General features: G+C 42.9%; 1 protein-coding gene across 1 annotated transcript; it reads right to left on the bottom strand.

Moving 5' to 3' along the window:
- Positions 1-417: 417 nt before the first annotated feature.
- COPE (COPI coat complex subunit epsilon) lies at positions 418-26,960 on the bottom strand. The gene is made up of 10 exons (XM_069767720.1): positions 26,802-26,960; positions 25,904-25,966; positions 25,721-25,821; positions 20,969-21,121; positions 17,990-18,043; positions 13,644-13,725; positions 11,301-11,456; positions 4,237-4,305; positions 3,790-3,864; positions 418-740 (listed from the first exon to the last, which is right to left on the bottom strand). Exons 1-10 carry the CDS (start codon positions 26,898-26,900, stop codon positions 693-695), a joined length of 900 nt encoding a protein of 299 aa, XP_069623821.1. The 5' UTR covers positions 26,901-26,960; the 3' UTR covers positions 418-692.
- Positions 26,961-27,033: the final 73 nt, after the last annotated feature.

Here is a 27,033-nt window from a genome sequence, read left to right as displayed (position 1 = left end):
TCTCTGCCTGCTCAACCCCCTTTCGTGCTACATTACCAACTTATCCCCTACCTTCAATCTTCTCCCTCTCCACCTGCTCCTATCTCCATATATTACAATACTGCTACTACCCCCAGATATTATAGTACCTTTTCTATTCTTGTGTATTATAGTATCACTCCTTTCTCCAAGTAGTACAGTTCCACAGCAGTCCTACCTCTCATGCTTCATGCGGGCTGATGTTTTTGGGGGAGATTTTAACAAATTGTATCTGAGCCTGGATCACAGCTGCAGGGATTCTCAGCTTTAGGCCACGTTCACACATTCAGTATTTGGTCAGTATGGACAAATGAGATACATCCTTGACAGGAAAAGGGTTAAAAGCTCTGAGGATATAATTACACAATATTTATAAGGATATCTACATAGAGGCATGTGTAAAGAAAGAAAAGAAAAAAGTTTCTTTTTATTGGGAATGTCCATGTTATACAAGAGTTGTCAACTTATTGTAATGAATATTCCAGTGATGAAAAACTGGCAATCCAAGACTCACTTAAAAAGAAAAAAAAATTAAGTATATTACATTCCAATACAGATGCCTTCCCCGCACTAGCATTATCTTGACATTCTGCCCGATATGAAACATATGTATTTTCACTGGAAATGCTATAACTTGTGTTCATAGAGCGAAATATAAATTAATCAGGTCCAGGTCATGCGCTGGGGGCATACTGCAGCACAAGGCGATCAAATTCATTCTCCTGGAAGAAACAGAAGAGAATTGTTAATGTGTTAGGAGGAGCAACTCTTACAAAGAGAGACATTATTTCCCATATGGCAGAGATTGGAATGACTCAAATGCCGCCAAGAGGGCATACATTCATTTTTCCAAAATCTATATTATGCAAGAAAAATTTTAAATTACCACTAAAATTCCTTCCAGCACATGACACGGCCAATTATTTTCAGTGATCATTTAAAATGCAGCATAAAAATGAGAATTACAAATTTTTAAAGGAGACTTGTCAGGCACAAATATAAAATAGATGCCATATAAAACACAGTAAAAATAAAAATAACCTCCATACAGTGGATATTTTTACCCACTGTGCTTTTCTTGCTTTGCTCAAAAATGAAAACACAGTGCAGTCTTGTGATCCCAGGGCACCCCCTCTCTGACCCCGTTTGGGGTTCCAATGGGTTGCTATGGTAACCAAATGCCTACTAATAGCCTGCAAGTCTGCCATAGACCAAAGCCTAATGGATCCTGACAGAGGCTTTAATAGGCTGCCCATCAGTGGAAGGGCTTGTAACCCACAGACTGCACACAGAGAACACAACCACATTATAGCCAGCGTGCCAGTGCACATGGCTGGCGTTCTCCGATAGCATTTGTTGAAAAAGGAAAGTAAATAAAAAGTTGCAGCACTAATACATAATACATGGAATATAAAGGCAGCACTCCAACAACCCTCAGCAATGAGGACAAGCACACAAAGCTGCACAAGGAGCCAGTCACATCCACAATTTGCAAACAGGCTGGATAATGCCCTGCACTACATAAGTGCAGTGTATTTTCTATGCAATCAAATAATTGCACGTTCAAGTTCCCATGTGGGACTAATAAATATTGAAAACAATTTAGATTTACAAGAAAATAAGCCATAAACTGGATATAAAATAATACAGCAACAAAAAAGTGCCCCGATTGGGTAAAAATATAGGCATAGCACTAGAATATACAATATCACTGGAATTAAAAGGTAGTAAATGGCTTTGGGACTGGCATATTGCTGCTAAAGTAGGTGGCTTCCTCAGTAAACTCTGTTTCATACACCTAAATGGAGCGGTTTTGGCAGAAAGCTCATGGATTTTTGCAAGTTCCATTAGTTGGTCCTGTCTACACCGGAACCACCTGCAAAATGAGATTTGGCATATGCCTGAACGTGTGGCTATGTCTTTTTATCATTTTAGTGAGGATACACGTACCCTGGGTGTCCGCCTCCAGTAGGTGCATATGCCCAAAAATGATGCAAGGCACACGGTCACTCTGTTAGCACCACTATAGGGTATAGCCTAGTCGGTGCATACGCACAAATCCCGTTTTGAGGGGGTGTGGTTTTTGTTCAGACTTACCGTATTTTTCGCTTTGTAAGACGCTCCGGATTATAAGACGCACCCCAAATTTTGAGGAGAAAAATAGGAAAAAACTATTTTTTAATAAATTGGTGGGGCGTCTTATAATCCATGCGTCTTATTACTTACCAGGGGTTGTGGTTGTGGTGGATCAGGGTCCCAGGCTCGTTGCCGGAGGCAGGAGTGGAGCATTGCTGCAGGCTGGGATGAGGGGGTCTGCAGGGGGCTCCTGTGCTGCAGGGGGGCTCCTGTGCTGCAGCCTGGGATGAGGGGTCTGCAGGGGGCTCCTTTGCTGCAGGCTGGGATGAGGGGTCTGCAGGGGGCTCCTGTGCTGTAGGGCTGTCTCCGGTGCTGCGGGGGGCTCTGGCGACATTTTGTGAAAGACCAGAGCCCCCCGGCAGTTCTTCCATGCGTTCCAGTATGACTAATTCCGGGAAAATGGCCGCCGGAATCTCGAGAGATGAGATCTCAGCGCTGAAATCTCATCTCCCGAGATTCCGGCGGCCATTTTCCCGGAGTCAGTCATACTGGAACTAACTCCGGGAAAATGGCCGCTGGAATCTCGAGAGATGAGATCTCAGCGCTGAAATCTCATCTCCCGAGATTCCGGCGGCCATTTTCCCGGAATTAGTCATACTGGAACGCATGGAAGAACTGCCGGGGGGCTCTGGTCTTTCACAAAATGTCGCCAGAGCCCCCCGCAGCACCGGAGCCTTCAGCATCACCCGGGGCAGCAGCGGACAACCCCGGCAGTGGCGGCGGACGACAGCGGCGGCAGGCGGTAGCGGCGGCGGACACCCCCTCCTCCCAGCCTGTAATGGTAAGCGGTATATCCGCTTTGTTAGACGCACCCACATTTCCCCCCCAAATTTGGGGGAAATAAAGTGCGTCTTACAAAGCGGAAAATACGGTAAATCCTGACGCAACAAATGAACGGGTGTATGAAAAGTATGAAAGCTCTGTTAGGGAACAGAAAATCAGTGTAAGGATTCCAGCAAATGAATTCCCATAAGTTAACTTGTTAAAGATTCAGCAAATGTTTTTCTTTGAGAAACATAGCTAACCTATTAGAGCCACATGATTTCTTGGTGGCATGACAGCTTTGTGGTTCACATCTGAAGCTTCCACCCTTTGAGGACAGCCTTAGCAATTATAGTCACTACTGACAACTGCATGTAATCGGTTAAACAATGTGGGAAGCTTATGTGGGAAGTACCTCTGTTGCACATATGAACAGAGCACTGCCATATAGACGGATGGTAAGAGGAAAGTGATGGCAGATATGTCTGGATCCACAAATCCCCAGAAACCAGACAGGAAAAAGAAGACACTTCTATTTATCCCACTTGTTAGTTCCCCAAAACAAAGTGTTGTACAAAAGTCTTTCAACAACCATGGAAACTGGATTGTTGGTGGATCAGCTCTATCCACTAACGTAATCTAATTTCTATGAGCAACTTCAGGGTTTGACTAAAAGATGATTATTACAGGTTGGAAAAAAAATAACCCTGTTGCATGGAAATATTACCAGGAAAACAATCTCATGGCAAAAAAAAAACCCCATCAACTTTATAAAAGCATGGAGCACATATAGCAAATATATGCGATTGATGGAATACTGAAGCAGGCTTTACTCTTTAGCTTTTTTATATAAAGCTGAAGCTCGGCCATTACCTTTGCTTGAAATTCCCTAATAAACGGGTGATTTCGATGTCCATCCTTTAACTGAGACAGGTAGCGATTTGTGACCTTGAGAGAGATGATAAAGTGCACATCATGAAAATAACCCAAGGATTGCGGCAAATTAGAGAAATTAAAAATAAAAAGTTCTCGGAATATACAGGTAAAGTTTTTATTTTAACCTTTTGCAATATCCCTTTATGAATTAAGTTAAATCAGATAACTGAAAGGTAAACAGGTATTGCTTATTAAACACTCAAAGACCAATTTCAGACAATCACCATATAGGTTCAGAAATTCAACAACACTATGGATGCAACTGGGGGTTTAATGACCTAAACTAGCAGCAGCATAAACATGTTATATAGAGTACCTAGGGAAATTTGTATGCCTGGCCTAAGATGATAAACGGCATGTCAGAAGAAACAGAAAAACTCTTACTTCTGGAGGTTTTCCAATGTGTTGAGTTAATACAATGAAATTAATCAGCGTTTCTGGGTGGCTGCTGTCCTGCAAATCAAGCAGAGGTAATGTAATGTGACATTTATCAAATTTACAAATACTATTCTATTAATATAGTCATTGTATAATAAGTAATAATATGATATTTTCAGTAAGTTCATTCCCACCCACATTTGATAAATGGTGCCACTCTCATACCTAGTTCCTGGTTGGGAGTTGGTTACGCAAAGGTGTCCGGTGAGGATTAGTTTGTATCAGGCAGCAGTTGTAGTGCATACTGCATGGGAGTTGTAGAAACAGAATAATAAGACACAAGTGCTGCTTATGAGGAAGGGGCACTAGGGCCCCCTTTATTAGTCATTTGTGGGATTTCCGCTGATCTAACATTTAACACTTACCGTATATACTCAAGTATAAGCCGACCCGAGTATAAGCCGACCCCCCTAATTTTGCCACAAAAAACTGGGAAAACGTAATGACTCGAGTATAAGCCTAGGGTGGGAAATGCAGCAGCTACCAGTAAATGTCAAAAGTAAAAAATAGATACCAATAAAAGTAAAATTGAGACATCAGTAGGTTAAGTGTTTTCAATATCCATATTGAATCAGGAGCCCCATATAATGCTCCATAAAGTTTATGATGGCCCCATAAGATGCTCCATATTAAAATATGCCCCATATAATCCTGCATAAAGGTTAATAATGGCCCCATAAGATGCTCCATAGACACATTTGCCCAATATAATGCTGTACAAATGTTGATTATGGCTCCATAAGATGCGCCATAAAGATATTTGCCCCATACAGTGCTGCACAAACGTTGATCATGGCTCCATACAGACACTTGCCCCATATAGTGCTGCACAAACGTTATGGCCCCATACAGTGCTGCACAAACGTTATGGCCCCATACAGTGCTGCACAAACGTTATGGCCCCATATAGTGCTGCACAAACGTTATGGCCCCATATAGCGCTGCACAAACGTTATGGCCCCATACAGACACTTGCCCCATATAGTGCTGCACAATCGTTATGGCCCCATACAGTGCTGCACAAACGTTATGGCCCCATACAGTGCTGCACAAACGTTATGGTCCCATAGATGTTCCATACAGACATTTGCCCCATTTGCTGTTGCTGCAATAAAAAAATAAAAAATAAAAATCACATACTCACTTCTCCGTCGCTCAGACCCCTGGCACTTTCAATATTCACCTGCTCCTCGTTCCAGCGCCGCTCCATCTTCAGCGTCTCCTGCACTGCCACTGATGTTCAGGCAGAGGGCGCGCACTAACCACGTCACCGCGCCCTCTGACCTGAGCCTCACTGCAGAAGACAGAGCGGCGCCGGAACGAGAAGCAGGTGAATATTGCGCAGCGCTCCCCGTTATACTCACCTGCTCCTGGTGCTGTGCAGTCCCTGTTTCCCCGACGCCGCAGCTTCTTCCTGTACTGAGCGGTCACCGTTACCGCTGATTACAGTAATGAATATATGGCTCCACCTCTATGGAGTACCCTGCTGTGGCCACTATCAGCAGACTGAGCAGCCCCACAATCTCGGGGGAGAGAACAGCAGAGCGGCGGGGGTGCCGTTTGTCGGAGCCTGAAAAATCAGACATTGATGACATATCCCAAGTATAGATCATCAATAATAAAGTAGTGGACAACCTCTTTAATTAAAGAATCTTGCCCTCCATGATACCGCTAAATTATTCACTTTCACTAGAGTACTAAAGCCATTTGCTTTTAGTAAAGCTACTTCAAGGTGAAAAGGAATATATTCTTGTACTTTCTATCAAAGATAAATATGAGGACTAACCTTTGACCCTATACACAGGTAAGTTTCCGTAAGTTTTACTGACAATTTAAAGAACTCTCTTGAATCTTTTCACCTGCCTAAGTAAAATAAAGAAGCAAATCTCTTTCCTTAACCCCTTAAGCCCCGAGGGTGGTTTGCACGTTAAAGGGAACCTGTCACCCCGTTTTTTCAGATTGAGATAAAAAATACTGTTAAATAGGGCCTGCGCTGTGCGTTACAATAGTGTATGTAGTGTACCCTGATTCCCCACCTATGCTGCGAAATACATTACCAAAGTCGCCGTTTTCGCCTGTCAATCAGGCTGGTCAGGTCGGGTGGGCGTGGTCAAATCAGGCTGGTCAGGTCGGGTGGGCGTGGTCACAGCGCTGTTTCTTCCCCAGCTTTACGTTGTTGGCGTAGTGGTGTGCGCATGTCGAAGTGCCGCATCCACTGCGCGCACGTGAAGAAACAAGCGCACAATCTGCGCTATTACTGGCATCGGTGGGGGCGGCCATCTTCCTGGGGCCACGCGTGCGCAGATGGAGTGCTCTGCTGCACGGGGCTTCAGGAAAATGGCCGCGGGATGCCGCGCGTGCGCAGAAGAGATCGCGGCGGCCATTTTCCTGAAGCCGAGATGCAAACTATTGTAACGCACAGCGCAGGCCCTATTTAACAGTATTTTTATCTCAATCTGAAAAAGCGGGGTGACAGGTTCCCTTTAATGACCAGGCCAATTTTTACAATTCTGACCACTGTCCCTTTATGAGGTTATAACTCTGGAACGCTTCAACGGATCTTGGCGATTCTGACATTGTTTTCTCGTGACGTATTGTACTTCATGTTAGTGGTAAAATGTATTAGATATAACTTGCGTTTATTTGAGAGAAAAAAATGGAAATTTGGCGAAAATTTTGAAAATTTCGCAATTTTCCAACTTTGAATTTTTATACCCTTAAATCACAGAGATATGTCATGCAAAATACTTAATAAGTAACATTTCCCACATGTCTACTTTACATCAGCACAATTTTGGAACCAAAATTTTTTTTTGTTAGGGAGTTATAAGGGTTAAAAGTTGACCAGCAATTTCTCATTTTTACAACACCATTTTTTTTTAGGGACCACATCTCATTTGAAGTCATTTTGAGGGGTCTATATGATAGAAAATACCCAAGTGTGACACCATTTAAAAACTGCACCCCTCAAGGTGCTCAAAACCACATTCAAGAAGTTTATTAACCCTTCAGTTGTTTTACAGGAATTTTTTGAATGTTTAAATAAAAATGAACATTTAACTTTTTTTTCACGCAAAATTTATTTCAGCTCCAATTTGTTTTATTTTACCAAGGGTAACAGGAGAAAATGGACCCCAAAAGTTGTTGTACAATTTGTCCTGAGTACGCTGATACCCCATATGTGGCAGTAAACCACTGTTTGGGCGCATGGCAGAGCTCGGAAGGAAAGGAGCGCCATTTGACTTTTCAATGCAAAATTGACTGGAATTGAGATGGGACGCCATGTTGCGTTTGGAGAGCCCCTGATGTGCCTAAACATTGAAACCCACCACAAGTGACACCATTTTGGAAAGTAGACCCCCTAAGGAACTTATCTAGATGTGTTTTGAGAGCTTTGAGCCCCCCAAGTGTTTCACTACAGTTTATAACGCAGAGCCGTGAAAATAAAAATTCTTTTTTTTTTTTTTTCACAAAAATGATTTTTTAGTCCCAGTTTTGTATTTTCACAAGGGTAACAGGATAAATTGGACCCCAAAAGTTGTTGTCCAATTTGTCCTGGGTACGCTGATACCCCATATGTGGGGGGGGGAAACCACTGTTTGGGCGCATGGCAGAGCTCGGAAGGGAAGGAGCGCCATTTGGAATTCAGACTTAGATGGATTGGTCTGCAGGCGTCACGTTGCATTTGCAGAGCCCCTGATGTACCCAAAGAGTAGAAACCCCCCACAAGTGACCCCATATTGGAAACTTGACCCCCCAAGGAACTTATCTACATGTGTTGTGAGAACTTTGAACCCCTAAGTGTTTCACTGCAGTTTACAACGCAGAACCGCGAAAATAAAAAAAATCGTATTTTTCCCACAAAAATGATTTTTAGCCGCCCACATTTTTATTTTCCCAAGGATAACAAGAGAACTTGGACCCCAAAAGTTGTTGTACAATTTGTACTGAGTACGCCGATACCCCATATGTTGGGGTAAACCCCTGTTTGGGCGCACCGGAGCGCTCGGAAGGGAAGGAGCACCGTTTTACTTTTTCAACGCAGAATTGGCTGGAATTGAGCTCGGACGCCATGTTGCGTTTGGAGAGCCCCTGATATGCCTGAAACTCCCCAATTCTACCTGAAACCCTAATCCAACAACACCCCTAACCCTAATCCCAACGGTAACCCTAACCACACCCCTAACCCTGACACACCCCTAATTCTAATCCCAACCGTAAATATAATCCAAACCCTAACCCTAACTTTAGCCCCAACCCTAACTTTAGCCCCAACCCTAACCCCAACCCTAACCCCAAACCTAGCCACAACACTAACCCCAGCCCCAACCGCAGCCCCAACCCTAGCCCTAACCCTGATGGGAAAATGGAAATAAATACATTTTTTTATTTTTATTATTTTTCCCTAACTAAGGGGGTGATGAAGGGGGGTTTGATTTACTTTTATAGCGTTTTTTATATCGGATTTTTTTGATTGGCAGCCGTCACACACTAAAAGACGCTTTTTTTTTATAGCAAAAAAGTTTTTGCGTCTCCACATTTTGAGACCTGTAATTTTTCCATATTTTGGTCCACAGAGTCATCTGAGGTCTTGTTTTTTGCAGGACGAGTTGACGTTTTTATTGGTAACATTTTTGGACACGTGACAGTTTTTGATCACTTTTTATTCCGATTTTTGTGAGGCAGAATGACCAAAAACCAGCTATTCATGAATTTCTTTTGGGGGAGGAGTTTATACCGTTCCGCGTTTGGTAAAATTGATAAAGCAGTTTTATTCGTTGGGTCAGTACGATTACAGCGATATCTCATGTATATCATTTTTTTTGTGTTTTGGCGCTTTTATACGATAAAAGCTATTTTATAGAAAAAATAATTATTTTGGCATCGCTTTATTCTCAGGACTATAACTTTTTTATTTTTTTGCTTATTATGCTTTGTGGCGGCTCGTTTTTTGCGGGACAAGATGATGTTTTCAGCGGTACCATGGTTATTTACATCCGTCTTTTTGATCGCGTGTTATTCCACTTTTTGTTCGGCGGTATGATAAAGCATTGTTTTTTGGCTCTTTTTTTCACTTTTCACTTTTGTTCACTGAAGGGGTTAACTAGTGGGACAGTTTTATAGGTTGGGTCGTTACGGACGCGGCGATACTAAATATGTGTACTTTTATTTATTTATTTTTTTTAGATAAAGAAATGTATTTATGGGAATAACATTTTTTATTATTATTTATTTAGTAATTTATTTTTTTTGGGGGGAAATTTTTTTTAAACTTTTTTACTTTGTCCCGGGGGGGACATCACAGATCGCCGATCTCAGTTTGCATAGCACTCTGTGAGATCGGCGATCTCACTCATCGCTGCAGGCTTACAGAGCTGCACCTGCAGCCTGCTCCTGACCCGGAAGTACTCCCTGCAGGACCCGGATGCAGCCCCGCGGCCATTTTGGATCCGGGGCCTGCAGGGAGAAGACGCTCGGTACAAGGTGAGCACATCACCTTGTACCGAACGTCTCAGGGAAGCACGCAGGGAGCCCCCTCCCTGCACGATGCTTCCCTGTACCGCCGGCACACCGCGATCATGTTTGATCGCGGTGTGCCAGGGGTTAATGTGCCGGGAGCGGTCCGTGACCGCTCCTGGCACATAGTGCCGGATGTCAGCTGCGATAGTCAGCTGACACCCGGCCGCGATCGGCCGCGCTCCCCCCGTGAGCGCGGCCGATCGCTATGACGTACTATTCCGTCGGTGGGAATTAAGGCCCACCCCACCTCGACGGGATAGTACGTCTTATGGGATTAAGGGGTTAATACGCCTATTACAACTGATGAGATCTTCCCTTACCTCTATTATAAAACGCTCTCAAACATCCCGATTCGAAGATGATCACATACAACGTTCTACAGTCACCCTATCCCAAATTTCTCATTCATATAGGACAATAATCCTTAAAAAGGGAAAAAAATCCCCTTGAGTGTCCCACTTAAGCGGTCAGTGTACCACATGCTCTATCCTTACCATTCCCTGTGTACAATGGGATGAGGCATAGTGCCTTTTGTTGACCCTCCTCTTTGCATTGTGTATTGAGCCACTGGCCACTGGAGAATCACAATATGAGAAAGAGGGGACACATCAAGCACAATAGGGTCTTATCAGGTGGAGAAATTGGCCTAGGTGAGAGATAAAGGAATTGCTTACCTATTGGAGTTGTTTAAGGGTGCCGTCTCACAGTGGCACTTTGGTCGCTACGACGGCACGATCCGTGACGCTCCAGCATCGCACCATTATCGCTCCAGCGTCGTAGACTGCGGTCACACTTCGCAATGCACGAAGCTGTTGGTTACTATGCGCACATCGTATACAAAATCGTGCACACCTTTGTTACACGATGCGATCATGCCGCCACAGCGGGACACTTGACGACTAAAGAAAGTTTCAAACGATCTGCTACGGCGTACGATTCTCAGCGGGGTCCCTGATTGCTGTAGCGTGTCAGACACAGCGAGATCTTAAGTATATTGCTGGAACGTCACGAATCGTGCCGTCGTAGCGATCAAAATGCCACTGTGTGACGGTACCCTAAGGGTGTTTTCACATTGCGTTCTATGTCCTCAGCAGGGCATACGTCCGAAATATCCTGCAAAAAGGAGATTTGGACGCATGTGCCGACGTTGCCATAGAATGTAATGTGACGGCAGAGCCCCAGTGGACAGTCTGAAAATTGCAAGATTTTGTTTTTTCAAATACAAAACATGATATGAAAAAAAAAAATGCATTGACAATTTCTTTTTTTTTTTTAAATAGATCCAATACAAAAACCTGATTTTACTAATGTTATTCTCTGATGACACTTTTCCTTTAAGCAGTATGATACATGTAAAGTAAAGCTGAACTGGTCTGGAAAATGGCTAAATATCTTGTAGATGTTTTTGGACACAATTGGGAGCTTTATCTCATTAGTAAACAATGGCAAAAAGAAACAAACAAAAAAAATTAATTAGAGTAGACCTCTACCTTGTCTAAAGCCTCCTGTAGGACTCCTTCGGCGTCCTCCCACTTGCCCTGTCCCATGTAACAAGTAGCTTGCCCATTTAACAGCAGGACAGTGGAAGAATATTTGTCAGACATCTCCTGGAAAATGTAGAAGGCATCCTGCAGTTTATCCCCTGCCTGTTGGAATAAGTCTCAAGCATCAGAAAACTGAGCACAGAGATACAAAAGCAATAGATACAACACACGGTGTAAAAAAGGTATCGTGGTCTATGAAATATTCAGGAGTGATCACACGATCTTGGTATACATGTGCCGTGATCCCAGTTATAGGAGATGCACAAAAGTAAAGGGTAACTGCCATAGGGAGAAGAAAGGCAAACTTATAAGGGTCTGCTTAATGATCGACAATGATCCAATTTCATGAGAGGATATTGAGAAGAAAGAAGGTCAGTCACCTAGAGAGACTCCATTAGGTCAAAACAAGTTCTACTATAAACCTAAGAGTCACGCCAAGGGGAGCAGTTATTGGTTGCCTATTATCCAGCATTCTGGCTAATCATTCTTTCTAAACTACATATCCTTAAAGGGGTGGACAGTAGCTTGATTCTGCCAGAACAGGTAATGCTTTAATAGAGTGGCTTACAAAGGGAGATCCAAATTGGGGAGCGCCGCCTGTATGACGTCCCGATGTACACTGTGTGCAGAATTATTAGGCAAGTTGTATTTTAGAGGATTATTTTTATTATTGATCAACAACTATGTTCTCAATCAACCCATAAGACTCATAAATATCAAAGCTTAATATTTTTGGAAGTTGGAGTATTTTTTTTTTTAGATTTGGCTATCTTAGGAGGATATCTGTGTGTGCAAGTAACTATTACTGTGCAGAATTATTAGGCAACTTAATAAAAACCAAATATATTCCCATCTCACTTGTTTTTTTTCACCAGGTAAACCAATATGACTGCACAAAATTTAGAAATAAAACATTTCTGACATGCAAAAAACAAACCCCCAAAAAATTAGTGACCAATATAGCCGCCTTTCTTTATGATGACACTCAGCAGCCTTCCATCCCTAGATTCTGTCAGTTGCTTGATCTGTTTACGATCAACATTGTGTGTAGCAGCCACCACAGCCTCCAGACACTGTTCCGAGAGGTGCACTGTTTTCCCTCCCTGTAGATCTCACATTTTATGAGGGACCACAGGTTCTCTATGGGGTTCAGATCAGGTGAACAAGGGGGCCATGTCATTATTTTTTCTTCTTTGAGACCTTTACTGGCCAGCCACACTGTGGAGTAGTTGGAGGCATCTGATGGAGCATTGTCCTGCATGAAAATCATGTTTTTCTTGAATGATACCGACTTCTTCCTGTACCACTGCTTGAAGAAGCTGTCGTCCAGAAACTGGCAGTAGGTCTGGGAGTTGAGCTTCACTCCATCCTCAACCCGAAAAGGTCCCACAAGTTCATCCTTGATGATACCAGCCCATACCAGTACCCCACCTCCACCTTGCTGGCGTCTGAGTCGGAGTGGAGCTATCTGCCCTTTACTGATCCAGCCTCTGGCCCATCCATCTGGCCCATCAAGATTCACTATCATTTCATCAGTCCATAAAACCTTTGACAAGTCAGTTTTAGATATTTCTTGGCCCAGTCTTGACATTTTATCTTATGTTTCTTGTTCAAAGGTGGTCGTTTTTCAGCCTTCCTTACCTTGGCCATGTCCCTGAGTATCGCACACCTTGTGCTTTTTGTTACTCCAGTAACATTGCAGCTCCGAAATATGGTAAACCTGGTGGCAAATGGCATCTTGGCAGCTTCACGCTTGATTTTCCTCAATTCATGGGCAGTTATTTTGCGCCTTTTTTGCTCAACACGCTTCTTGCGACCCTGTTGGCTATTTGCCATCAAACGCTTGATTGTTCGGTGATCACACTTCAAAAGTTTGGCAATTTCAAGACTGCTGCATCCCTCTGCAAGGCATCTCACAATTATGGACTTAAACGCAGCGTCCAGATGTTACAGCATAGTGGAGGGGATTTCATGAAATCCCGTCTCCACTATGCATTAAAAGATGCATGCGGCAGACCCGCGAAAATGCATATGCGGCGCGTCTTTTAAGAACGCAGCGTGTCCTTACATTGCAGAAACAACGCAAGGACAACGCAGGTGACCTGCCAGTGACCTCAGGTGCAGATTTGGTCAGGATTTTACCTGCATAAAATCCTGACCAAATCCTGATGCAATCCTGAACGTGGACACATACCCTAAGAAGCATATAGATACAGATTGTCTTGAGACAACATCTTTAAATGCAACCTTACATTTTCTGCGGATTTACAGCACATACTACATACTGACCACGGCAATGTTAACCCATGCTGTCGCCAGCTGGGTCAGTGTTGCATCCTCATCTGTATCCAACATCTTCCTTAGTTCTTTGCTACAACGAAGGAAAAAAAATTATGAAACAGTAATAGTGAAATTATAAAAGTTTTCCTTAAATATTACCAAACAAGTAATGCCTTGAAAATTTTCAAGATTGGATTTCAGTCATTTCCAGATTCAATAAAAATGTGCTCCCGTGTTTGAAAATCAGGAAGGTCTACAGTTTACCCCTTAACGCACTATGCCATATACTGTATGTGGCTCATGCTGATAGCACAGGCTCAAGTGTGATCACCAACAGAGCCTGCTGGTAACTGATAGCTGGACCCCTGCTGTATTCCGGGGAACAAAGATTATCCCAGGTGTGTCAATAGGGAGGGAAGACCTAAGTAGGCTTTATCTGTTGCCTTTTTCCTCATCAGACCAACAGGAGACCCTTCCCCCCACCCCCAACAACAGTGCCTAAACAAAAAGTGAAACTTACTATATAGAGTCATTACAAACAGAGTGATCTATTTAGTGTTGATTTCTGTTAATGATGATTATGGCTTACAGCCAATGAAAACCCAAAAGTCATTATCTCAGTAAATTAGAATACTTTATAACACCAGCTTGAAAAATGATTTTAAAACCCAAAATGTTGGCCTACTGAAATGTAAATTAAATAAACGCACTCCATACTTGGTCGGGGCTCCTTTTGCATCAATTACTGCATCAATGCGGCGTGGCATGGAGGCGATCAGCCTGTGGCACTGCTGAGGTGTTATGGAAGCCCAGGTTGCTTTGATAGCAGCCTTCAGCTCGTCTGCATTGTTGGGTCCGGTGTCTCTCATCTTCCTCTTGACAATACCCCATAGATTCTCTATGTAGTTAAGGTCAGGTGAGTTAGCTGCCAATCAAGCACAGTGATACTGTTGTTTGTAAACCAGGTATTGGTACTTTTGGCAGTATGGACAGGTGCCAAGTCCTGCTGGAGAATGAAATTTCCAACTCCAAAAAGCTTGTCGGCAGAGGGAAGCATGAAGTGCTCTAAAATATCCTGGTAGATAGCTGGGTTGATTTTGGTCTTGATAAAACACAGCGGACTTACACCAGCAGATTATATGGCCCCACAACCCATCACTGATTGTGGAAACTTCACACTAGACCTCAAGCAGCTTGGATTGTGGCCTCTCCACTCTTCCTCAAGACTCTGGGACCTTGATTTCCAAATGAAATGCAAAATTTACTTTCATCTTAAAACAACACCTTGGACCACTAAGTAACAGTCAAGTTCTTTTTCTCCTTGGCCCAGCTAAGACGCTTCTGGCGTTGTCTATTGGCATGAGTGGCTTGACACAAGGAATTTGACACTTGTAGCCCATGTCCTGGATATGTCTGTGTGTGGTGGCTCTTGAAGCAATGGCTCCAGCAGCAGTCCACTCCTTGTGAATCTCCCCAAAATTTTTGAATGGCCTTTTCTTAACAATCCTTTCAAGGCTGTGGTTATCCCGGTTGCTTGTGCACCTTTTTCTACCACACCTTTTCCTTCCACTTAACTTTCCATTAATATGCTTGGATACAGCATTCTGTGAACAACCAGCTTCTTTAGTAATGACTTTTTGTGGCTTACCCTCCTTGTGGAGTGTGTCAATGACTGCCTTCTGGACATCTGTCAAGTCAGCAGTCTTCCCCATGATTGTGGAGCCTACTGAAAAAGACTAAGGGAGCTTTTTCAATGCTTAGAAAGACTTAGCAGGTGTTTTTTTGTTAATAATTCTAATTTACTGAGATAATGACTTTTGGGTTTTCATTGGCTGTAAGCCATAATCATCATTAACAGAAATAAACTCTTGAAATAGATCACTGTTTGTAATGACTCTATATAATATACGAGTTTCACTGTTTGTATTGAAGAACTGAAATAAATCAACTTTTTGATGATATTCTAATTTTGTGATAAGCATGTGTCGCTTTGTGCTTTCCCAGCTAAGGTCTGTGTTTTCCTGTTTTGACATTGGCTTGTTTATTGATGATTCTCATGCCTGATGATTCTGTACCTTTGCGGTTCTCTTGGTTTTGACCCAGCTACCTGACTATTCTTCTTACGAGCTTGCACCACCGAACAGCAGCCGACTCTGTGGGCCTTGCCCAGGGATCCTTGTGTAAGTCCAGATCCCTGTATAGGTTTTGAAGGGTGAATGCCAGTGTCACCCCCAAAATGGAAGTTGTGCTAAGCCCACCGGCATCAGGGGCTTATCTACAGCATTCTGCAATGCTGTAGATAAGCCCCCGATGTAACCTGCAAGATGAGAAAAAGAGGTTAGATCATACTCACCCAGGGGCGGTCCCCACTGCGGTCCGGGTCCGATGGGCGTCACAGTCTGGTCTAGCTCCTCCCATCTTCTTACGATCACGTCCTCTTCTTGTCTTCATGCCGCAGCTCCGGCGCAGACTTACTTTGTCTGCCCTGTTGAGGGCAGAGCAAAGTGCTGCAGTGCGCAGGCACCGGGAAAGGTCAGAGAGGGCCCGGCGCCTGCGCACTGCAGCACTTTGCTCTGCCCTCAACAGGGCAGACAAAGTACGTCTGCGCCGGAGCAGCAGCGTGAAGACAAGAAGAGGACGTCATCGTATGAAGATGGGAGGCCCCGGACAGGACCGCAACGCCCTTCGGACCGGGACATTCCCTGGGTGAGTATAATATAACCTCTTTTTCTCATCTTTCAGGATACATCGGGGGCTTATCTACAGCATTCCAGAATGCTGTAGAAAGCCCCTGATGCCGGTGGGCTTAGCTCAACTTCCATTTTGGGGGTGACAGGTTCCCTTTAAGCATGTTCGTGGTTCCATTTCAGAGTAGCTGGGCGACCACTGACAGAGCCTCATTACAGTTCTCTTCAATGTGTAGCAGTCGCTGTTGAGGACTGCAGAATAGCTCCTACTCTCTTACATTCCTTGATTATAGATTGTGAAAAAAGACAACATTACATTAACATTCTGGTCATTCACAACATTTCAGATAAAGTGTAATTCTTTCACTTTTTATTGTGAGTATATCACTCCTTTGGCATAGTGCTTCCTTAAATAAGCACTCCCACACAATATTTTATTACCTAAATCTGTATAAATTTATACAATGTCTTGAAAAAGTATTCATATCTCACGAACTTTTACACATTGTTTCATGTTACACCCAGAAACTTACTTTTTTTTTTATTGGGATTTTATGTAATATAACAATACTAAGTAGCAAGTATTTCTGAAATGTAAGGTAAATGATACATGGTTTTCTAATTAATTTAACAATATAAATCTGAAAATTGTGACGTGTATTTATATTCAGCCCCCTGTAGTTTCATACCCCTAAATAAAATCCTGAGTGACCAATGGCCTTCAGAAATCACATTTCTAGAAATCACATCTACTATGCTGTAACATCTGGCCGCTGCGGATTTGTATAAGTACTCAGCATCAAACCCGCAGCAACTGCAGATCGTGGGCACATACCCTTACAAAGAGGTTCAGGTCTTTACACTTGGATATTTTTCCTGCTTCCAACACAACTTGAAAAATTGATTGCCTCATGGCAGCAAATGAGCAATATAGGTTACTCAATTCATCAAAGTGTTTATCATCATGTCAGTGTATAAAAAATATTATAGTATACAGCTGCAGTACTTATGAGGGTTCCTTCAAAATATATATTTATATTATTCTGCACAAAAGTTCACCACAGTGGTAAATGACAGAAAAGTGAAAAAATATATCCAAGCGGTTTCTTAACATTTCGACCCAAGCCTTTCTCAAGTTCGCAAGTGTGAATAGTAGTAGAGAGAAGCTGAAGATGAGCTGGTACCTCGTATATAGCAGTGAGCTTCAGATGAGAAGTACGTAAGTACGTAAGTTAATACATTGGTGGTAGTGGGTTGCCTGGTAGCATCAATGAGGCCTGTGTCATCATGACATTCCCATAATATCCATGCAGTGTACCCTGCGTTCACTGTGGAGGAGCACACTGCTATATACGAGGTACCAGCTCTTTAGCTTTATCTCTACTACTACTCACACTTGAAAATTTGAGAAAGACCCGAGCTCGTTGCATATATTTTTTCAATTTTCTGTCATTTACCACTGCGGTGAACTTTTGTGCAGAATAATAAAAAATAAATATTTTGAAGGAACTCTCATGAGTGCGGCTGTATACTATATACTTTAGTACCTGGGTTTAATCCCCGTCTAGCCACCACCACTACCTATTTTCTGAGTGTACATCTTTAGGACTATTCAGTGTATAAAAATAATGACCGTATGAAGTTACAATTAAAATAAAATGCACTTACCGAGCTAGATCAAGTCTGTCTATTTTCAGAAGTATCTGGATAATTGTCGCCATGCTGAAATGGGTAAGATGATAATTTGTTTACATTTTTCCCTTTATTCTTAAGATCTTTTTTATATGCAGATGACAAATCTCTACATCTACACTTGTAAATGAAATGTGTTTTTTTTTTAATTGTAAAATATAAAATGTATATTTTACATTTCCGCAATTGTAATGCGCAGCAGAATAACGTTACTGTGTCCTTTTTGCTGCAACAATGGCACAAATGAGACTTTTTCCCACCATTCCACAAAGATTTTTTTTCCCAAATTACAAATACATCCTGTAGTAAATTAACTTATGGCCATAAAAGCTACAATTAATTTAGCAAAAAAAGTAATTAAATTATATTATACTATATACTACAATCCCTCAAAAGGCCTATGTTGATGGGAAAGTTATAGTTATAGATAGTTATAGATCCTAGAAGAGATCAGATAAAATACATTTGGCTACAGCAAAAACTGACCACAAATAAATAGCAATTTTAGTTTGTATATTTAATATGGATGCATATCTAATTCTGGTAATAATATTGTTAAAATATTTGAACATTTAAAACACAGCGAATTGTTATAAAAGCAATTCAGCGCTTCTTCGCTGTCCTGCATTTTACCACCATGTGTCACTGCTGCTACTGAATTAGATGAGACCTATAAGAACTAGGATGAGTTGACATTTTGTACTAATAAAGTAAATCAGAGCTTCAGTAAGAAATGACAGATGCGGGATTATTTGCTTTATGAATCACATACATTTACAGCACAAGTATGGTATGACATTATAGGCTGGGGATACAAAGAGATTTACTCCCTTCCACCTTCTAAAGTGTGAAAATAACTTTAAAGGGAACCTGTCACCCCAAAAATCGAAGATAAGCTGTGGCCACCGGCCTCAGGTGCTTATCTACAGCATTCTGTAATGCAGTAGATAAGCCCCCCCCGATGTATCCTGAAAGATGAGAAAAAGACGTTAGATTATACTCACCCAGGGGCGGTCCCGCAGCGGTCCGGTCCAGGGCCTTCCATCTTCTTACGATGACGTCCCCTTCTTGTATTCACGCTGCGGCTCCGGGGCAGGCGTACCTTGTCTGCCCTGTTGAGGGCAGAGCAAAGTACTGCAGTGCGCAGGTGCCGGGCCATTGACCTTTCCCGATCGGGGGATTATCTACTGCATTACAGAATGCTGTACATAAACCCCTGATGCCGATGGCAACAGCTCATCTTCGATTTTTGGGGTGACAGGTTCCCTTTAAAAGTTGCATGCAGAAGACTTCTTCAAGCAATTTTATTGCTGCATGAAGAATAAAAACACAGCAAAATCCAATAAAGCTACTAGATTAATCTATTCCATTCTATTAACTCAATTTTGGTGGGGCCATACCAGGGGAATGGATGCCAACACTGTGGACGAGGTCAGGTAGCAGGACCTTGCTGGAGAGGCAAACCTATACAGAGAAGAGGTGGGAGGACGTGATTCAATGCTGTGCATACGCCTGTATTGTCAAACCTGCTGTCACTCTGCTGAGGCTCACTATGACTTATAGCAGCAGCGTGAACGTTCAGAAGGATCTAAGGCAAGCCTTAGACTTCATCAATGTAAGAGTCACCTGATCTGTGTGAAAATTCAGTCTACTGCTATAACTCATGCCATCCTCAGCAGAACACAGGCCTGACCATACAGACCCGTGAACCTGGCTATAATGTATATACAAAATAATGCCTGGTACAATGGTGGTTTTAGTATAATATATACCAGTCACATTGTATCCTGTATACTGTATATACTATGTGCACAGATATCACATGTTATATACAGGATAATAGGGGAGTGGTATAATATCTGATGTAGTTATAATTGACTTGTATAAACCATCTGAGGTCTGTTATAGTCTATCATATTATATACCAGGCACATAATATCCAGTATACTGTGCGTACAGTCACCAGATGCTATATACAGCATAATATAGGCCTGCTATCTCATACCATACTGTTCTACTATACTGCTCTGACAGCTGGCAGCCAATGTGCAGTATACAGACCCAGTATGCTCCATTTCACTGCACAAGTTTGTTGCCCTCAATGTTTCCCTGTAATGACATATCCCTGTCACAGCATGCAAGTGACAATTCTGATCACCAGTATGTTACAAAACTGTGCAAGGGAAATCTCCTTTAGAACAAATAGGTATATTGGTCATTTTGGGAAAAAAAATGTAAAAAGATTAAAATAAAAAAAACACATCTGATAAAAGCCAATGATGGAGGTGCATAGTGTCAAACTTCCACCAGTCTGATATTGATGATCATAAGGATAGGTTATCTTCAGCACAGAAGTGCACATCCCTTTTCAAGGAGAGACGATTATGCAAGGTCATTATTGTGCCATTTAATGCCTATGGAAATTAGATACACAGAGACTGGTGAGAACTGTACTCAGTGGTCTCCCTCATAAACTGACTTTATTAGCCTAAAGGTACCGTCACACTAGACGATATCGCTAGCGATCTGTGACGTTGCAGCGTCCTCGCTAGCGATATCGTCCAGTGTGACAGGCAGCAGCGATCAGGCCCCTGCTGTGATATCGCTGGTCGGGGAAGAAAGTCCAGAACTTTGTTTCGTCGCTGGATCTCCTGCTGACATCATCGGGACAGACAGCGGTAGGTAAGTATGAAGCGTTTGTTTTTTTTACTTTAACGATGGTAACCAGGGTAAACATCGGGTTACTAAGTGCGGCCCTGCGCTTAGTAACCCGATGTTTACCGGCATCGTTGGTCGCTGGAGTGCGGTCTGTGTGACAGCTCTCCAGCGACCAAACAGCGACGCTGCAGCGATCCGGATCGTTGTCGGTATCGCTGCAGCGTCGCTTAGTGTGACGGTACCTTAACATACCAGAAGATACAAGCCAGATGATGTGATAATGGCTCAGTCACCTACCATTCCAGGCTGTCTCCCTGGTGAAGAGTACGGAGGGCAGCATCTGCATTGCCATCATGAAAATAGATTGCAGCTGCCATTAACAGGAATGTTGTGTTGGTGACATCAACACTTTTAGCCATCTTTTTATCAAGGTCAGAGACAATAGCATCCCTAAAAAAAGGAAAGATACATTAAAATATAAAAACAGTGGAAATATCCAAGCACAGTGACAAGGGGAAAGCAAACAACACGTAGAAATCCTATGCTAATCTCCACACAAGCTGACCACTGTCAAGCATCATATGTGATAAGTAAAGACAAATCTAAACCTTTTAATTCAAGTTTTTTATCCCTTAAATGCATGACACAAATATACAGAAATGAGTGATAAAAAGTAGATGGGCGACAGTCAAGGAGCAAAAGAAACACCATTTAATGGAATGTTATATTAAAGGGTTATGCTTACCACAGCAAGTGATAGCACATTGCTAACTGACCCACAGCTATGATTTAGCCTACATCACAGGCTTTCCTCACACAGTGGTGCTCATGGGCACCCCAATAACATCAGAGAATACTTGTAAAATAGTATGAAATTCAAGTTTCATGTGTCACAAAATAAAGCACAACACAAAGTACACACACAATGTCACGCTGGGTGAAGGAAAAAGTAAGTATACAACAACTGGAAGAGGGAAGCCCAAACACTAGGGAAGAGGTGAGTGGAGATCCCGTAGGCAGAAAATCACCCTGCCTTTCCTAAACGTCCCTAAACAGGTTATGCACCTATCGCCGAGCAGGAATCTATTCCGTGCCTGACCCCAGCGATAGGCCCTGGATAGGGAGGGGACGGGGATACATAGTTAGTCCCCACTAAAACGGTAGACGGAAGGGGGAAAAACACTTAGCTTTGAGAAGACCACCGATACATCACGTCAGCAATCTTCCAAGGATCCTCAGGGAAGACACTAACTGACTGATAGAGTTTCGAACAAGACTGAGGCAAGTATGAGCTAACACCGGCACCATGCTGCAGCAACTAAATATATTTGGCCAATTACTTCAAAGAAAAAAATTGACCGTATCCAACAGGAAATTTTCTTCCAATCCCTTCATACCATGCACTGTCCTCCCTTCCACTGCATCTAGCTCATTCTCTGATTTTGAGCCAGTCACAGAAGAAGAAGTGATCAGGCTCCTTGCATCTTCTCTACAATCTGGTTTCTGCTCTTTACACTCTACTGAAACTGCCCTCACTAAAGTCTCTACACTGTGTGCAGAATTATTAGGCAAGTTGTATTTTGATCACATGATACTTTTTATACATGTTGTCCTACTCCAATCTGTTCAGGCTTGAGAGCCAACTACCAATTAAGTAAATCAGGTGATTTGCATCTCTGTAATGAGGAGGGGTGTTGTCTAATAACATCAAAACCCTATATAAGGTGTGCTTAATTATTAGGCAACTTCCTTTCCTTTGGCAAAATGGGTCAGAAGAGAGATTTGACGGGCTCTGAAAACTCCAAAATTGTGAGATGTCTTGTAGAGGGATGCAGCACTCTTCAAATTGTCAAACTTTTGAAGCATGATCACCGAACAACCATGAATTGAGGAAAATCAAGCGTGAAGCTGCCGAGATGCCATTTGCCACCAGTTGTTCCATATTTCAGAGCTGCAACGTTACTGGAGTAACAAAAAGCGCAAGGTGTGCGATACTCAGGGACATGGCCAAGTTAACTAAAGCAATTGTTACCATCCACCTCTCGTGTCTCCCCTTTTCCTCATAGTCTGTAAGCTTGCGAGCAGGGCCCTCATTCCTCTTGGTATCTATTTTGAACTGTGTTTTTTTGTTATGCTGTAATGTCTATTGTCTGTACAAGTACCCTCTATAATTTGTAAAGCACTGCGGAATATGTTGGCGCTATATAAATAAAATTATTATTATTATGGTAAGGAAGGCTGAAAAACGACCACCTTTGAACAAGAAACATAAGATAAAACGTCAAGACTGGGCCAAGAAATATCTAAGACTGACTCTTCAAAGGTTTTTTGGACTGATGAAATGAGAGTGACTCTTGATGGGCCAGATGGATGGGCCAGAGGCTGGATCAGTAAAGGGTAGAGAGCTCCACTCCGACTCAGACGCCAGCAAGGTGGAGGTGGGGTACTGGTATCATCAAAGATGAACTTGTGGGTCCTTTTCGGGTTGAGGATGGAGTGAAGCTCAACTCCCAGACCTACTGCCAGTTTCAGGAAGACTTCTTCAAGCAGTGGTACAGGAAGAAGTCGGTATCGTTCAAGAAAAACATGATTTTCATGCAGGACAATGCTCCATCACATGCCTCCAACTACTCCACAGCGTGGCTGGCCAGTAAAGGTCTCAAAGAAGAAAAAATAATGACATGGCCCCCTTGTTCACCTGATCTGAACCCCATAGAGAACCTGTGGTCCCTCATAAAATTTGAGATCTACAGGGAGGGAAAACAGTGCACCTCTCGGAACAGTGTCTGGGGGGCTGTGGTGGCTGCTGCACGCAATGTTGATCGTAAACAGATCAAGCAACTGACAGAATCTATGAATGGAAGGCTGATGAGTGTCATCATAAAGAAAGGTGGCTATATTGATCACTAATTTTGGGGAGGGTTTGTTTTTGCATGTCAGAATTTTTAATTTCTAAATTTTGTGCACTTATATTGGTTTACCTGGTGAAAATAAACAAGTGAGATGGGAATATATTTGTTTTTTATTAAGCTGCCTAATAATTCTGCACAGTAATAGTTACCTGCACAAACAGATATCCTCCTAAGATAGCCAAATAAAAAAAAAAAAAACACTCCAACTTCCAAAAACATTAAGCTTTGATATTTGAGTCTTTTGGGTTGATTGAGAACATAGTTGTTGATCAATAATAAAAATAATCCTCTAAAATACAACTTGCCTAATAATTCTGCACACAGTGTAATGATTTACTAACAGCTAAATCTAATGGTCACTGCTTCATGCTAATTCTCTTGAATCTCTCCGCAGCATTCAATACTGTGGATCATCAGCTCCTCCTCACTATGCACACTCCATTGGCCTCAAGGACACTGTTCTCTCCTGGTTCTCCTCCTATCTCTCTGACCGATCCTTCACTGTATCTTTTGCTGGTTCCTCTCCTCCTCTCACCTTCCCCTTACTGTTGGGGTTCCTCAAGGATCAGTCCTAGGCCCCCTCCTCTTCTCTTTGCATTCCTCCCCTATTGGACAAACAATCAGTAGATTTGGGTTCCAGTACCATCTCTATGCTGATGACACCCAATTATACACTTCTGCTCCTGATTTCACGCCGACCTTTTTAGAAAACATCAGTGTTTGTCTTTCCGCTGTCTCTAACATCATGTCCTCCCTCTATCTGAAACTGAACCTGTCAAAAACCGAACTCCTTGTGTTTCCTCTCTCCACTAACCTACCTTTGCCTGACATTGCCACTTCCTTGTGTGGTTCCACCATTACTTTCCAGAAACATGACCGCTGTCTTGGGGTCATACTTGATTCCGAGCTTTGCTTCACTCCCCTCATCCAATCACTAGCTCAAAAAATTTTTTCTAGAATTTGCCCTTTTCTTACTTTCGACTCTGCAAAAACTCTTACTGTTTCTCTTATTCATTCTCGTCTGGACTATTGTAACTCTCTACTAATTGGCCTCCCTCTTACCAAACTCTCCCCTCTCCAATCTGTCCTGAATGCTGCAGCCAGGTTCATATTCCTCACCAACCGTTACACCGATGCCTCTACCTTGTGCCAGTCATTACACTGGCTACCCATCCACTCCAGAATCCAGTACAAATGTATTACCCTCATCCACAAAGCACTCTCTACATCTACTCTCTTGTCTCAGTCTACCACCCTACCCGTGCCCTCTGCTCCGCTAATGACCTCAGGTTAGCATCCTCAATAATCAGAACCTCCCACTCCCGTCTCCAAGACTTTACACGTGCTGCGCCGATTCTTTGGAATGCACTACCCAGGTTAATACGATTGATCCCAATCCCCACAGTTTTAAGCGTGCACTAAAAACGCATTTCTTCACACTGCCCTACCACCTCAATAGATTAACCTAACTATCCCTGTGTGGCCCATTCAAATTTTTTTACCATAACCAGGTTCCTCGTATCATGTTCTCATATGCTTTATGCAGTTAATAGCCCTCTGTGTCTGTACTGTTGCATATTTAGACTGATAACCGGTTCATGCAGCTTTACATGAACACCTGATCCTTACATTATGGCTGGTCTGAACAAGTAAAGCAATTGTTACCATCCATCTCCCGTCCCTTGTCTCCCCTTTTTCCTCATAGATTGTAAGCTTGCGAACAGGGCCCTCACTCCTCTTGGTATCTGTTTTGACCTGTGTTTATGGTCATGCTGTAATGTCTATTGTCTGTACAAGTCCCCTCTATAATGTAAAGTGCTGCGGAATATGTTGGTGCTATATAAATAAAATTATTATTATTATTTAAACCTTCAGCACAGGTGAAGGTAACTATTGGGTCCCAGAGGGAGAAAGATATTGCTCCACATTAGAGATGGAAAAATCAAGAAGGTGCTCGAGCTAAACGTGAAGACCTTCTACAGCCAGATCTAGGATGACTGTCTGTCACACTGGACACACCTGTGACACATGTGTGTGTAAAACTGTAAGTGGTAATGCACTAGGAAAAAAAAAGCCATGTCCTAAATTAGAGAGCCAAAAATTAAACAATTAGGCCCATAAGATGTTATGCACATACCTGCGGCTTTCATTGGACAAATACTCTGCAAACATGCGAACAGCCTGCAACTCGGCACTGGAATTAGAGCGAATTTCATCCAAAACAACCCCATACTTCCTCTGTTACCAAGAAAAAAAGAAGGACAGTAATGAGGGTGCAAGAACAGGTTTTATAACTGCAGAGACAAATCTCATTATATACCTGTGCTATATAAGCCCGATACAGGAACACATCTCTCTCCACCTCTTTCTCTGGGCTTGAAGTCTGCAAAACACAAAAAAAAGTAAAAGGGTAAAGAAAACCTGCAATCATCAATGCAAGAATCTAACAGAAGTACCTAGATGCTGTCCACTGACATTAGGCACCACTCACACAAATGTATTATACAATCCGCAAAGCCCAGATCTACTGCAGAACTCCACACCCCAAATAACAGCCTCACATTTGCTTCCGAAGTGGTTAGTTCGGATCAGGAAACCCATGGTCAGTCCGGCATTGCAGTTTGTACATGGACCATTTACGTTTGTGTGAGTGTAGCCCAAGGTGAAGCTCAGCCATGTGCCCACACTAGCACATTTACATGCACATTGGGGTTTGGCATTACTAAGGAGATAACCAGCTGCAGCAGAGCAATCTTTGGCCACACAGGGTCATTGTGTAGCCCCCAGCCTTGTATATAATCACTCCCATTGGCGCACACACAAGGCCCATAAGTGGATACATGCAGTCACCCATATTCCCAGTAGCAGCGGGAGAAGAAATACGCTGGCTCCTGCGTCTGACTTATAGAGTATGTAGACCAGTACTCCAATTATCAAGACCCTGACTCCTAGCAGTGAGCTCCTGAAATCCTCTGCACAGCTGTGCACATATTTATATGTAACCATTATTATCCTCCCATACTGCACACTACTTTTCAGCCAGTAACTATGCAAACATTAAACACTGAGCGTCCTCGGAGGTCCGTACAGGTCGGTAATGATGGTTGTGGTTTCCGTGCTTACCTCCAGGCTTGTTATTTGCTACCATCTTCCCCACTGAGGGCTCTCATTTTCTGTATGTCCCCTAATCACACAGTAATGGCTGTGCGGCTCCTCACCTTCACTTTCTGCGCCTCATTGATGCTCTGTTGGTAGCTGCCAATATAGAACCAGTTTTTGATATCGAACAGCTCGTCAACCTCTCCCTGAGCAGCCATCTCTACAGCAGACACGTCACCCGGCCTGCTGCGTGCCACTTCCGCCTGTACGCGTACGGATCCCCCCTCCGCGCATGCGCACGGCACCTCCGCTGGGAAAACGAAGGCGCACAGTGGTGACGTCATACCGGAA

This window comes from Ranitomeya imitator, chromosome 1 (genome assembly GCF_032444005.1).
Source record: "Ranitomeya imitator isolate aRanImi1 chromosome 1, aRanImi1.pri, whole genome shotgun sequence".
Classification (NCBI taxonomy): domain Eukaryota; kingdom Metazoa; phylum Chordata; class Amphibia; order Anura; family Dendrobatidae; genus Ranitomeya; species Ranitomeya imitator.
Note: the sequence above shows the minus strand (reverse complement) of the source record. Positions and strands in the feature narration are given on the sequence as shown.

Coding starts and splice junctions, on each gene's coding strand:
- COPE (XM_069767720.1), bottom strand. CDS start 26,900: ATGGCTGCTCAGGGAGAGGTTGACGAGCTGTTCGATATCAAAAACTGG. Junction 13,726..17,989: donor GACAGACTTGATCTAGCTCG/GTAAGTGCATTT, acceptor CCTTCGTTGTAG/CAAAGAACTAAGGAAGATGT. Junction 4,306..11,300: donor TACAGGAGGCTTTAGACAAG/GTAGAGGTCTAC, acceptor CTTGATTTGCAG/GACAGCAGCCACCCAGAAAC.